This window comes from Eutrema salsugineum, unplaced genomic scaffold (genome assembly GCF_000478725.1).
Source record: "Eutrema salsugineum unplaced genomic scaffold, Eutsalg1_0 scaffold_13, whole genome shotgun sequence".
NCBI lineage: Eukaryota > Viridiplantae > Streptophyta > Magnoliopsida > Brassicales > Brassicaceae > Eutrema > Eutrema salsugineum.
In genome coordinates this window covers 3,295,762-3,310,192 of record NW_006256885.1, presented here as the reverse complement: position 1 = coordinate 3,310,192, position 14,431 = coordinate 3,295,762, and the positions used below count along the sequence as shown (strand labels likewise).

Genomic DNA, 14,431 nt, shown 5'->3' with positions numbered 1-14,431 from the left:
ATCCATGTAGACTGATGTGGCACCATATAAATAGTCCTGTAATAAGCCAGGGCCCAAGTATCAATATGGTAATATTTTGAGCACAACTCATGTAAGTGGATTTCCCTTCTTCTCTCAGCCGAACGCATCATTGCAATGTCAGCGGCTATTGCATGAACACAGGGAATCTTGTCTATATCAAAACGCCTACAGCTACAACATTTACTTAACAAATCGACCAGATAACTCTTCCCATCATCTCCAATCACACTGTATTCCAGATGAGTAGCGTTAAGCTCAGTGACAAATAATCTTGTACCAATTGCACATACACTATGCAACTGGTTCTCAACATAGGGCACCAATGTCTTCGAATCTGATGCATATGCAGTGTCTTTCCTATGCTTGTTGAAGATTTTTTCAACATATGCATCAATCAACGGTAATAAGGCATACTTCCTTGCCTTCTTGAAGACACTATTCATAGACTCACACGCATTGCTTGTGTCCAAGTTGTACTTGTCTCCTTTAAAGAAGCACCTTGCCCATTTATCAACCGCAACATGCTCATCTAAATACTCAGCAGCTTTTGGAAACCATATCCTAAAATCAGTGTACGCACATAGGAACTCACTTTCAGTGTATTTGTGAGCGCATTCTCTGAATTTTACTGCACACAAATCTTTGCAGCCAATCCCAGCTTTCCCTCTCACGTTTTGCGACAAATGCCAAATGCAATATCCATGCTGAGACTGAGGGTACACCTCCTTCACTGCTCCAATGATGCTCTTATGTCTGTCACTCATAAAAACCAGTTCCTTATCATCAGGTATAACAGTTTTGAGTGTTTCAAAAAACCACTTCCAACTAGCATCTTTCTCAATATCAATAACACCCATTGCAATTGGATAATGGTGATGATTAGGATCCTGCGCTGTGGCAAATACTAGCATACCACCGTACACACTCTTAAGAAAGGTCGCATCCACAACTATGACTTTCCTCATTGCTCTAAAGCCTTCAATACTAGCGCCCAAAGCGACAAAGAGATACTTAAACTTATTTTTGGCATCCAGTTTCACACTGGTTATTGTCCCAGGATTAACAAGCTGTAACATGTAAAGATAACAATACAACTTTCGATAGCTTTCTTCTGGACTGCCCCTCACTTCACTAATAGCTAGTTTTTTCCCTCTCAAGGCTGTAGAGTATGACACATTCACGTGAGCTTCATTTTGAACAACTTTAATCAAAGCTTTGGGCGCAGGGGTGTCTACTTCTCCTGGATAGCACCCACGCAAAACATCTGCTACTACTTGTGGTGTGCCTTTCCTTTTATTCCGAATTGTGCTCGAAACAACCCGAGAGCAGGTATGGATATTCCTATACACCCTAATACTGAAATAAGTAGAATCCACAATTCGTACGGCGTGTAGATACCATGTACAACCAAGTTCAGCTTGCCGGCATCTTAGTATGAGTCGCCCTGTATCTGACTTTACCGTTTTTACCTCAAAACAGCCCTTATGTGAAGCTCTGTCGACCAAAACGCGCAAAGCCTCCTTGGATCGAAATTCTTGACCTTTTTCAAACCCAGCTCCATCCTCCCATTCTAGAACAAACCGAGTTTGTTCCACAGGCCGTAGAGGCTCAACATGATCATGTTCATCTACATCTTCATGCATGCCACACTCCGCATTCTCCTCTGGTAACGAAATTTCACAGCTTACCCGTAAATCAACATTCTCCATCCTCTCAGGTTGTCCCTGTTGTCCCTCAATTTCACAGCTTACCCGTAAATCAACATTGTCCATCCTCTCCGGTTGTCCCTGTTGTCCCTCTGCTTCTTCCGGGTTGAAAACAATCAACTGGTCTCTTTGTTGTCCCTGTTGTCCCTCAATATCAGGGGCGTCTTCTGCTCTGGGAAGCTCTTCACTCTCTATATCTTCCATTAGCTCCACATTCAAAATGGCTCTAAGTCTCTCTTTATCCACTGTCGTAAGATACACATAAACATCACCATCATCAACAATACATGACTCTCAAAGGCTTAGCTACCAACGGAATATAGCTCAATTTCAGATTCCTCATACTGTCATTCAACCCAATCTTCTTGCATATACCATCTACAAGCACCGAATAGGTTAACTCCTCCATAGATAAGTTTCTAAATGATATAGCATATATGGAATTTTTAGAATTCCATTTAAACTCTTCTCCTTTCGGTGAATAATATCCTCCATACTCAAATTATATGTTTGTGGGCCTACTCATTCTCTCCTGCAAATACAAAAAAAAAACAAAATAAAAATATTGCCAATTGTCAGCTTTCTCTCAATTTGTACCTGTACCAGTTGTACCAGTTGTCCCACTTTCTAAAGTTCTACCAATTGTACCAGTTGTCCCAGTTTCTAAAGTTGTCCCATTTGTACCACTTGTCCAATCTATCTAAGTTGTACCAGTTGTACCAATTATCCCGACACTCTTAGTTATACCACTTGTCCCAATTCTCGCAAATCTGACGGATTCATCATTCACAACCTAGAAGACTACGATTTAGCTCGATTCACCAACAACCATCCACTAATCGACCCATATAGTTGTCTTAAATATCCAATGTGCATGCTAAAACTAACAAATTTCACAAATCGACCCACAAAATTATAAAACCCCAAAATCATACCTGATGCTTCGCAAGGAGCTCACTCGAGTTCAGAAAACGAAGTCGTGCTGTACAGGAGGACGACACGGTGGCTAATACGTCCCGACGAGCTGGGTCACGAGTCCAGCGCAAGATTCAGCTCGGATCGGGCAAATCCAATTTCTCAGAAATGTCCAATTCGAAGAGAGAGAGAGGAAGAGAGAGGAAGAGAGAGAGAGCACAGAATCCAATTTTGTTTTTCTTTTTTTTTAATTAAACCAATAAACCAAAAACAAAAATTCAGCAATGCCACAATTATTTTTCATTAAGGACATAATAGGGTTTTCACTTCATTTATGGCACTGAGACTCTGTTATGGCACGGAAGATTTTTTCCTTTCATTTTATGGCATATTGGCCATTCTTTCCAAAGGAACACAAAGGAAAGAAAAAGACAATAGTCGCTGTGTTTTATTTTTTGTCCCGCGAAATATTTTGGTTGAGAGTGTCTTGGGACTTGGAGTGTCTCCTTTTTGTTCTTTTGTATTTCTCCCCCAAAAATAATGGTTGCCAATTATATTTACGGGCACAAAAATCGACCTGGAAGTTCTTAAACCGAAATCGAACCGCTAAATTTTATTCAACTGTATCGTTGACAAATTTGGGTTTCTTACTGTGTCAATGTTCCAAGTTTGATCTATGTTCCTTTAAGAGTTAGGTTGAGTGAATAGCAAATCTAAGTTTATCAACTTTTTTTTGGGGTTTTTCTCCCGTCTTTGCTTTGTTAAGAAAATCTAAGCATTAGATATCGGTTTGATAAAAACATGCAACAAAAATATTTTATATAGATTTTTGTTTTTATATAGATTTCCTAATAAAAACTTGGAATAGCAAGTCCTAATATTTTATATATATATATATAGATTTCCTAAGCGTTATATGAGACTTGTTCGAATTTCAGGTTGTTAATGGTCTTTTAAATATTAAGTTAAATAGAGTATAGCTTAGACCTTTATATGTCTCTGCTTAATTAATAAGGCTAAGATTTCTCTAACTCATCGTGAAATAGTAATCCTTAATATAATGGGTTTTCAACTAGTTAGAAGTTAGAACTAAAATACTAAATACAGTTTCTTGAATTCTGATTAACTTTACTTTTTAAAAAAATCTAAGGGGATGTTATTCAACCATGGTTTTTAATAGAGTCTAAATCCATCCACAATCCATTGTTATTCAATAATTGATTTTGATTTCTCTTTCAAAATCAAATGTTATTGGTTCATGTATTTACAATCTCTTTATTAATAGAGTTTGAAATCCATTGTTATTCAATTAAAGAGTTGAATAAGTCAATTAAAATCTTATGTTATTCATGTTTAACAGATTTTTACAACTGATTTTAAGTGAAAGATTTTAACTGAATTTGAATCTATTTTTATGTGTTAAATGTAGCAATCAAAATCTAACCTTTTACCCTCAGATTTTGATAATTATAAAATTCAACACAAATAATTATTAGTTTTTGTTTTTTTTTTCTCTCCAGATATTAGTCGATCAAATATATCATTCTCTCATCCCTCCAAATTTTTTTTTCTTTTTCCTTCATTTTGTCTTTTCATTCTTCATACGTCTTTTTTTTTCTTCCTCCATTTCTCTCTCCCTTCTTTCTCTCCCTTCTCTCATCAAGCGATTTATTATTATGAAAACTCAATTTCACACTATTCTCTCTTTTCCTTAGCACACATCTCTTTTTCTTCTCTCTCTATCTCCATAAATCATCAAAGAAAAGGTAATATATTTCTGGATTAATAATCGTTCTGATTTGTGGTTTTAGATTGTTTTTTTTTCTTTAATCTTTTCAAATCCAAAATTTATTGAGAATTCTATTCTATTAGATTTTAAATGATTGCATGTGACTTTCTAAATACACTGCTAAGTAATTTAAAATTTTAAACAACTCATATACATTAAATTCTATATGAATTAAAAAATTTAAAATCTGATATACTCTAATCTAGTGGAGTTGATTTCAACATACAGATTGAATAACACCCCCTAAGATCGAATCGAGAATGACGTTGTTCAAGATCTAAAAACCGAAAAAACGGAATCTCCATCTTAAAATTACCTCCTGAAGAGATTTGAATGCAAAAAGGGACCACAACCGCCATTATCACCGAAAGGAGTCAAAAGAGGCGTAATAAATAAACTAACGCATTTTCGAACAAGTCCATAACGTTAACATTCACTCAATATCACACACTCTCTCTGTGTTCATTATTACTCTCTCTCACGCGCTCTCCTCTTCCCTTTAAAAACACTCTCACCAAAACTAAAAACTGACAAACAGAAAGAAACAAAGATACTACTAAAAAAAAACATCAAAACATGAGCTACACTTTCTTTCTCCTTCTGCTCACTCTTGTCCACTCCACATTCTCTTCCTTAGCTCCAACAGACCGAGCCGCACTCGAATCCATCAGAGACTCTTTAACCGACATGCCCGGCTCAGCTTTCTTCTCAACCTGGGACTTCACAGTCCCTGACCCTTGTTCCTCTTTCTCAGGCCTCACTTGCAATTCTCTTGGCCGTGTCGCTGCCTTATCTCTTGGCCCTAACCTCTCCGGTTCCCTCTCGCCTTCCATCTCTAATCTAACCCATTTGAACCAACTCATTCTCTACCCTGGTTTAGTCACCGGACCTCTCCCTCCTCGGTTCGATTCCCTCCCTCTCCTTCGAGTCATTTCCTTAACCAGAAACCGCTTAACCGGTCCTATACCCGTTTCTTTCTCATCTCTCTCAAACCTCCACACTCTTGACCTTAGCTATAACCAACTCTCAGGATCTCTCCCTCCCTTTCTCACTACTCTTCCTCGACTCAAAGTCCTTGTTTTAGCTTCAAACCGTTTCTCTCAAAACCTTAAACCTCTCTCTAGCCCTTTGTTCCATTTTGACCTTAAAATGAACCAACTCTCCGGCGAACTCCCACCCGCTTTCCCGACCACTCTCCGGTACCTGTCTCTCTCCGGAAACTCAATGCAAGGCACAATCGATCCCTTAGAGCCATTAACAGAGTTAACATACATCGATCTCAGCATGAACCAATTCACCGGCGCAATCCCACAATCACTCTTTAGTCTCACAATCTCATCAATGTTTCTACAGCGAAACAACTTCACATCCATCGCCACCGGGGCGGCCACGTCGTTATCTCAGGGTTCCATTGTTGATCTGAGCCATAACTCTATCTCCGGAGAGTTACCGTCTTGGATCGTCGGAGCAGAGTCTCTGTTCCTCAACAATAACCGTTTTACAGGAGATATTCCAGAGGAATACGTCAAGAGTTTAATCAACGGTACAACGAAAACGCTATTCTTGCAACATAACTACTTGACGAGATTCCCTTGGAACTCTGGTTTTCAACTACCAGACTCTGTTTCGCTCTGTTTGTCCTATAACTGTATGGAGACGGATCCTGTGGTCGGTTTGTCCACGTGTCCAATCGAAGTCGCACCTCTGCTCTCAAGGCCTGCTATACAATGTTCTCGCTTTTACAATCACAGCTCCACTGGTTGAAGATTTTTTTCTTTTTTTTTTTAGGAAAGAAATTTGCTGAAAAAGACAAGTTTTTTAAAATGTTATCTACAGAAAGAAGAACAAAATATGGCATTTCTGGAAATTGAACCGTTGTGTCTCGTAGTGTTTTCTTCAAAAAATCAAAAGTTCAAAAAGGATATGTCAAAAGTGTGGTCCTCACGTGTAATTAGATTGTAGTGTTTATGGAATATATAATTTATAGATTGGTCCTTTTCTCTGTTTTGTTTTTATTTTTCATTTCATATTGAGTAATATACATGCCACTTTGAGATGATAAATAGGAAATAAAGACACCATTGGTTTTCTATATTTTTCCTTATCCTCAATTGGTATTATCTTTTAATAAATGAGGTATAAACTTTTATTCAACTTTGTGGTCTGGAGGGCACTCAAGATACTGTTTATATCAAAAGATATTTATATCCAAGCTTGTTGGATATGGATGAGTTAAGAGCTTGTTAAAAAATTAGTAGAAGACTGCATAATTAAAACCAATTAACAACTTAAATTCCAAATAATTAGCTGGTTTACAGACATACCGACAAAGAACCTTAAGTAATTAAAGTAGCATAAAGCTTTCTGATTTGTCAGAATGTTAAAAACGAGTCCAAGTTGACTCCTTTGAGCTTTGATTTTCGTACCAATAATACTTTCCTTCACGATCCCTCGCCTCTCGTAGATCTAAGAAACAGAGAAAACGAGAGAGAGATAGGATGAGAAAGGGAGTCTTAAATCCAGGCAGAGATCGTCAAATTGTGGAACATGAGTTGCAGGAAACTGGGTTTAGCCCAGAATCAGAGAAGGCGACAAAAAAGAATGTTGAAGAAGACGAAGATGAAGAGGAAGAGGAAGAATCTGTGGAGAAGATCTTTGAAAGCAGAGAAGTGCCTTCTTGGAAGAAGCAGCTGACTTTGAGGGCTTTCGTGGTGAGCTTTGTGCTGAGCATCTTGTTTAGCTTCATTGTTATGAAGCTCAACCTCACAACGGGAATCATACCGTCGCTCAATGTCTCCGCTGGTCTTCTGGGATTCTTCTTCGTCAAGACATGGACCAAGATGCTTCATAGGTCTGGATACTTGAAACAGCCATTTACTCGCCAGGAGAATACTGTTATTCAGACCTGCGTTGTTGCTTCTTCCGGCATTGCCTTCAGCGGTAAAGGAAACTCCTCTCTATCTTGAATCATAAATTAAAGTTAGAAATTAGTTTTTGATTGAACCTTGCCATAGTTTTGCTTGTGAGAATCATGACTTGGTAATGTGTGTGTTTGTGTGTTTGTCTTTCTGATATAAAAAGACAGATTCTTTGAGTCTTTTGTACTCATCTGCTCTCTCTTCTCTCTCCTTTTAGTTATGTTAAGGTTTTTTGCTTATTAATAAATGGCTACTTGGGCATTTGAAAAATTACAGGAGGGTTTGGGACTTACCTCTTTGGCATGAGTGAACGAATTGCGAACCAATCAGGAGATGCTGCCCGTGGCGTCAAGGACCCTTCTTTAGGTTGGATAATCGGTTTTCTCTTTGTTGTCAGCTTTCTTGGGCTCTTCTCGGTCGTTCCCCTACGAAAGGTTGGTCACAGTTTTTGTTTCCTGGTTCTTTTCTGTGAACCAAAAAGGGACGATGAGTTTTGTGAGATCTTGAATTTGCTAATTTCTGTGTGTATTGCAGATAATGGTAATAGACTTCAAACTAACATACCCAAGTGGTACTGCAACTGCTCATCTTATCAACAGCTTTCACACCCCTCAAGGCGCCAAGCTGGCCAAGTACTGGCCTTTCACTTCAATTTTTGCTTATTAGTTTTGAGTTCTCTGCTGCCTTCTGACTCTATCCTGCTCTCTGCATCAGGAAACAAGTGAGGGTGTTGGGGAAATTCTTCTCCTTCAGCTTTTTCTGGAGTTTCTTCCAATGGTTCTTTACCGGAGGAGAAAATTGTGGGTTCTCCAACTTCCCTACTTTCGGACTCAAAGCATACCAGTACAAGTAAGCTCAATTAACAGTTCCCTTAACTTGAAAACTATATAGCATTGGTTTGAACCACAATCTGGCTTATTGTTTTTGTCAGTAATCCAATGTTGAGTACCTTTCTGGTGAGAGCCTGATGTACAAACAGGTTCTACTTTGATTTTTCAGCAACATATGTAGGTGTTGGCATGATATGCCCATACATAATCAACATCTCTGTTCTTTTGGGAGGAATTCTCTCTTGGGGGATAATGTGGCCTCTCATTGAAACCAGAAAGGGAGATTGGTTTCCTGCTGATGTCGAATCCAGCAGCATGAATGGCCTTCAGGCTTATAAGGTAAACTAATCTCTCCATAACATCCTCTGCTAATTCTCTCTACGAATGCTCCTGCTTCAAGCTAATCTCCCTACACTGAACCTTTTTATTCCTTTCAGGTGTTTATAGCTGTTGCGATAATCCTAGGAGATGGATTATACAACTTTTGCAAAGTGCTGAGCCGTACACTCTCAGGTCTATTTATACAGCTACGAGGCACTACACCTCCTTCAAGAACATCTTTCACAGTCGAAGAAGACCCTCCTGCTTCCCCATTAAGCCCACAGCAATCTTATGATGACCTACGTCGTACAAGATTCTTCCTCAAAGATCAAATCCCTACTTGGTTTGCTGTTGGAGGATATATCATAATAGCTGCAACATCTACTGCGATACTCCCTCACATGTTTCAGCAGCTGAGATGGTATTACATTCTGGTCCTCTATATCTGCGCGCCTGTCTTAGCTTTCTGTAACGCTTATGGAGCTGGACTCACAGATTGGTCCTTAGCTTCAACTTATGGAAAGCTAGCCATATTCACAATCGGAGCTTGGGCTGGCTCTGAGCACGGTGGTATGCTAGCTGGTCTCGCAGCATGTGGCGTTATGATGAACATAGTATCGACAGCTTCGGATCTCACACAGGATTTCAAGACAGGTTACCTCACTTTATCATCGCCAAAGTCGATGTTTGTGAGCCAAGTCATTGGAACAGCAATGGGTTGTGTGGTATCTCCTTGTGTGTTCTGGCTGTTCTACGAGGCGTTTGATGATTTAGGCCTTCCCAACAGTGAATACCCTGCACCATTTGCTACCGTATATCGAAGTATGGCTAAACTAGGAGTAGAAGGTGTCTCATCATTACCGAGAGAATGTCTCGTCCTATGCTACGCGTTCTTCAGTGTGGCGATTCTCGTAAACATAGTAAAGGATAGTCTTTGGAGCAGATGGGGACGGTTCATTCCTCTTCCGATGGCAATGGCTATACCGTTTTTCTTAGGGCCTTACTTTGCCATTGACATGTGTGTGGGAAGTTTGATACTTTTCATCTGGGAAAGAGTAGATGCAGCCAAGGCCGAAGCTTTCGGGACTGCGGTGGCTTCTGGTTTGATATGCGGAGACGGGATTTGGTCTTTGCCAAGCTCGGTGCTCGCTATAGCCGGAGTTAATCCTCCTGTTTGCATGAAGTTTCTCTCTGCTGCAACCAATTCAAAGGTCGACAACTTCCTGAAACGACCCTCTTCTTAGTCAGTTATGAATATCTCAAGCATGATAAAGTGTCATTGTTTATTACCATTATGATGATGATTTTGAAGGTAAAATGTATAGATGACAGATATGAAGGAGAAGCTTGTTTAAATTCGTAATTGCACAATTCATGCTTTATAGATGATATATCATAGCTGGCTTCACAAATCACATGAAAAGCCCCAATCTTGCGAGGATTAAGAACATAAAAACAGAGTCTTGCTGTGACCCATTAAGCTCGAAGAAGAGAAACAGCTAACCTGAGGAAAATTGAGGTTGAGGACGATGATTTTGGCCCCGGGAACGTAGAAGAGAAATCGATTCTTCAATGGGAGTTGGGGAGGGTTTGAGAGCAAATCGAGAGAGCTAGGGATTACATTTCATTCTCTACTTCTGATTTGACCCTTCACTGTCTCCATCTTCTCCTCCTCCGATTATTAATTAATTAACAAAAATAGAAAGGGAGAGAGATGTGGTGTCGTAATCACAGATATAAAAAGGGTACGAGAAAGAAACCGTCCTTCTCCTTCTCCCTCTCTCTTTCCCTCTTCTCTCTCCTTCAAATCCGTTCTTCCTTGAGATCATTTTCGCTCTCTGTTACAAACTTTGTTTGGTTTTTTTTTTTTTTTTTCAATTGCTTCTATCTCCCTCTCTGTGATTATCTTGTTGAGTTTGTTCATCAGGATGAACGGGAAGGCCTCTGTTTCCAAGGAGCTCAACGCCAAGCATTGCAAGGTCCTTTTTTTCGTCTTTACTTCCGCCAATCACAAATCATTTCCTTAACAATATAAGAGATTTGTGTGGGTTACAGATATTGGAAGCACTTTTGAAGCATCCGGACAATAGAGAATGTGCAGATTGTAGATCCAAGTAAGCATGATGTTAACAATTTTTCTCTCTTCTTCTTCATCAGCATTTAACAAAATGATAAGAAGAGCTTTTTGTTTGTTTGTTGGATCTATCTATTTACCAAGGGCACCAAGATGGGCAAGTGTGAACCTTGGGATATTCATTTGTATGCAATGCTCTGGAATCCATCGTAGCCTTGGTGTCCACATCTCACAGGTCCATTAAATATTCTTTATTCACTTGTGCGTGTGTTGTAAAATCAATCATACAAATTAGTGATACTGATAACCTATTTTCAAAAACAGGTAAGGTCTATAACTCTGGATACATGGCTTCCAGATCAGGTTGCTTTCATGCAATGTAAGGCTCTTCTTTTGTATGTAATTAAACCATAGATACAGTAGTTGACTATTCATATCAATCCCATAGCTTGATCATCTTATTCTTGGGTCTAGCTACCGGTAATGCTAAGGCAAATCAGTATTGGGAATCAGAATTGCCTTGTCATTTCGAGAGAAGTTCAAGCGACGCGTTTATCAGAGCCAAGTATTGATTCTTTTCTATGCTAACAAGTGTTTTTTTGTCTTTGCTGCTTCCTCATCTGCTAGAATAAAACTTTAGCTTGAATCTCTTTTTTTTTTTTTCTTCTGTTTTTTTTTTCTAAGATACAATGAGAAGAAATGGGTTTCACCGAGAGGGATACAACCGGCTCCTATAGTTAACCAACTAAGCTGCAAAGTTAGTCACTTGGTAGAAAGCGGATATAAGCCCGAAACTCCAAAGAAAGCAAGAACACTTTCACTTGATGAAGAGATCCTTCTTAAGCATGTTCTTGAAGCAACACCTCCAGAAACAAGACTTCGTGGGGTATGGCAATCTCAAAAATTTGACTTTACTGGTACCATAAAAAAGTTTTTATCTTCTTTTGATTCCGGTATGATCATTGGATTTGAAGTTTTTCATTAAATGTCATTGTTTATCATGTGGCAAGAAACAAGAAAAGCCTTTTTTAGAAGGATCTTGAATCATTTTCGATCTTGAATCATTTTCGTTAGTTGTTTCTGCAACGCAGGGTTCAGTAGATATGAAGGAGAATGTGTATGCTCTACCTTTACCAGTGGGGATGGAAGTTAAGAAACCAAACCAAAAGAATGAAATTTTCTCCAGCGAACTGAATCATAATAGAAGAACCACCATAGCACCACCCTCGAGCTGGGCTACTTTTGACTGTAAGGCCAAGACGGGGGTTTTTTTGTTTGCCTTTCAACAAAATGTGAGATTTTGATTTCGATATCTCTAAATGTGAAACAGGAAGACAAGAGGTGTACAAGGAGAAGATGGATGCTCTGGAAAGAAGTCATCATGTGGGTTTTTATAATTATAGTCAACAGGTTGGCAAAGATGGGATGATGAATTCAAAAGTCAACAAGGGAAGTTGTTTTGTTTTCTATTTTTTTGGTCTTTTTATATATATATATAGATAGATTGTTTCTTTATCCAATTTTCGTTGCTTGTAGCTAAATCATTTAAATACAAATGGAAGAGAGACATCTTGAGTATTTGGACAGAAAGCAATAGAACTCACCATCTTGTGTATTTTTGAATTGTAGGAGAAGTAAACATCAAGTGATTAGTCCATACTCCTTAATACTATATCAACTGACAATAATAATGATCTCGACGGTCATCTTTTATATTTTTTTCTAACCACAAACCCAAGATTTCACATTAAAAAAAAATATAAAACTCAACATCCAAACTATAAGAGCATGATTATCCCAGAGACTGAAATGGGTCTCTTAAGCAATATATATATAGTTATTTTAGGTTTAGAGACTTGGATAAGAAATCCTTAATTTTAAGCTGTCCAATGGTAAAAACTTAAAAGGGTCTCTTAAAAAAATGTGATAATCATGAATACAATGATAGGCTTAGTGATTGGTCCAATGATCTTTATATTTCGTAAATTATATACCTGTTTGTATAATAATCACTGTACACTTGGTCTATAATAGTTACTATATATATAGTTTTGATCTTCAACCATCGTTTCTTCATGGTGCTTGAAGATGTGTGAGTTGAAGTGAGTGATGATGTAAGAAGAATTAGAAGACCTGAAGAGAGAACAGATTTGCGGATTGGCCAATCACTTTTTCATATTTCAGATCCTCAGCGGCAAGTCCAGCCATTGCCACAGCAGCAAACCTGAGCAACCAAAGAAGATTCAGTGTGTTGAGATTTGATCCTTCGTTTTCTTTTTCACATTGAAAGAAACTCTTACCAAACAAGTACCTAAGAAGTGGGCTGCTACATGTCGAGCACTAGGTTTTCTTGATAATCAGGGAAGAAGTTTAGAAACGCTTCCCACGGCTAAAACTACCAATGAAATGCTCCCAACTAAGTAAGGCACAAATTAAGAATCCCATTCCTGTCCAGATTTCAACAGTTATTCATCTCTCTTAGACACATAGAACCTAAACAGAATCAATAGAAACCCGAGACATTTCCTAGCCAATGCATATCCTATACCTGCAAATTAAATCACATAATGAGATTATGATTTCTGGAGGAAACTGAGTTAAACGAGTTCGCAAAGATATAACGCCCGAATAAAATTGAAGAGAAAATGGTGAATGAACGTTTGGTTGAGCCAGTGATCAAGACGTTATATGGAGGAGCATCGGCTCTCTTTTCCCGGAGATGCAAGAGCTACAGAGAAGAAAATTGAAACTATCATAAATCATAGTAAGAGCTTTTCTAACTCAATCCAAGAGATATATTTATGATTTGCTTTGCCGATATTTCTCTATGAACCATCGTTTTCCTTTCTTAATCAGAAATCAAAGTATCGACACAACCATTAGAGAGACTTTCTAACTCAAATCCAAGACGCAGATTTATAGTTTAACCAACAGAAGTCAAAAACATGTTTCAAAGTGATCCTTTTCCATGCGAGCATCAAATTCGCATCCTAGGTAATATAATTTCGTAGATGTAGCATAGAGGAAGCCTAATTTCATCCAAACTGTGAACTACCAATTAGTTTAGCGCACGCGAAATCAAGCGGATTAAAAAAGTAGAGAAGAGGAAGTACCTCGCAGGAATCAGCGTAACCTCCAATATGTCTCCATACTCTTCGATTTCACGAAGAGGAAACAGAGAATACATAGCCGGAAAACAGAGAAGACATCGCTCACCGATTGCTCGAAATGATTAAAAAAAATAAAAAAAATGTTAAAAGGTTAAAAAATGAGTCCTCGTCTTTGTAGCGCACCCCGTGAGTGTTGTGTAGAGTTTTAAGAGACTTGAGAAAAACCGGAAAAGGGAGATATGTACAAGAATGTAACCACTGAGTTCCAAGGTCTCTAGTGTTTCACTGTTATACATGCTTCTAGGCAACCCGAATTCGATTTCATCATCAGTCACGAGCTCGAGTACAAAACTTACGCACATGAAGGCCTAATGCGATTCCAATCAGTATTCCAATATATATCCAAATGAGAACTTTTTATTATTATCACAACATATATTGAGATCCAAGCTCTGTAGAATCGGAGCCTGATGTGAAAGCAAAATCCTGCAAACATAGTCTGAAAACGTCTCGCGATCAGTTGCTTTTGAGCAAGTGAACTTGAGATTCGGCACCTTCTTCGAGAGAGAGACCGCCAAAGTTTAGACACGACACTCATGGCTATGACATTTTTCGTTTCAAGTACAGACAAAATCTGCAGAAGCAACTCCTCTGGTAGCTGACTGATCCTGTCCTCATTCTCAACATGCAGTAAGGACGCCATGAGAAACCTACAAACAAGGACGTATTTTAGGGTTTCAGAGTAGG

General features: G+C 38.6%; 4 protein-coding genes and 1 long non-coding RNA gene across 7 annotated transcripts in view; 3 read left to right on the top strand and 2 right to left on the bottom strand.

Moving 5' to 3' along the window:
- The window catches only part of LOC112088890, a 2,594-nt gene extending 458 nt beyond the window's left edge, over positions 1-2,136 (bottom strand). Inside the window, exons 1-2 of the mRNA XM_024159260.1 lie at positions 2,073-2,136; positions 24-1,972 (exon numbers count right to left, since the gene is read on the bottom strand). Of these exons, the coding sequence (XP_024015028.1) occupies positions 24-1,972; positions 2,073-2,136 (2,013 nt within the window). The remainder of the gene's footprint in view (positions 1-23; positions 1,973-2,072) is intronic.
- Positions 2,137-4,800: 2,664 nt separating this feature from the next.
- On the top strand, positions 4,801-6,451 carry LOC18024704 (LRR receptor-like serine/threonine-protein kinase ERECTA). The gene has a single exon (XM_006406646.2). The coding sequence runs from the start codon at positions 5,008-5,010 to the stop codon at positions 6,193-6,195; it is 1,188 nt and encodes a 395-aa protein (XP_006406709.1). The 5' UTR covers positions 4,801-5,007; the 3' UTR covers positions 6,196-6,451.
- Positions 6,452-6,929: 478 nt separating this feature from the next.
- On the top strand, positions 6,930-9,889 carry LOC18024703 (probable metal-nicotianamine transporter YSL5). 3 transcript variants are annotated; one of them, XM_006406645.2, is made up of 6 exons: positions 6,930-7,371; positions 7,626-7,783; positions 7,884-7,981; positions 8,064-8,198; positions 8,329-8,518; positions 8,617-9,889. In XM_006406645.2, the coding sequence occupies exons 1-6, from the start codon at positions 6,930-6,932 to the stop codon at positions 9,742-9,744; spliced, it is 2,151 nt and encodes a 716-aa protein (XP_006406708.1). In that variant the 3' UTR covers positions 9,745-9,889. The 3 variants fall into 3 exon arrangements, with proteins under 3 accessions (XP_006406708.1, XP_024015741.1, XP_024015743.1); XM_024159973.1 differs by lacking the exon at positions 6,930-7,371 and having other exon boundaries at positions 8,349-8,518; XM_024159975.1 differs by lacking the exons at positions 6,930-7,371; positions 7,626-7,783 and having other exon boundaries at positions 8,281-8,518.
- A 60-nt stretch (positions 9,890-9,949) lies between these two features.
- On the top strand, positions 9,950-12,189 carry LOC18024702 (probable ADP-ribosylation factor GTPase-activating protein AGD15). Its single transcript, XM_006406644.2, has 9 exons — positions 9,950-10,245; positions 10,428-10,479; positions 10,556-10,614; positions 10,719-10,809; positions 10,899-10,953; positions 11,049-11,139; positions 11,259-11,460; positions 11,666-11,822; positions 11,905-12,189. Coding segments are annotated over exons 2-9 (708 nt in total). The 5' UTR covers positions 9,950-10,245; position 10,428; the 3' UTR covers positions 11,907-12,189.
- A 350-nt stretch (positions 12,190-12,539) lies between these two features.
- LOC112089008 lies at positions 12,540-14,409 on the bottom strand. Its single transcript, XR_002900821.1, has 3 exons — positions 13,688-14,409; positions 12,886-13,302; positions 12,540-12,798 (listed from the first exon to the last, which is right to left on the bottom strand). It is a non-coding gene; the product is annotated as an uncharacterized LOC112089008 (long non-coding RNA).
- Positions 14,410-14,431: the final 22 nt, after the last annotated feature.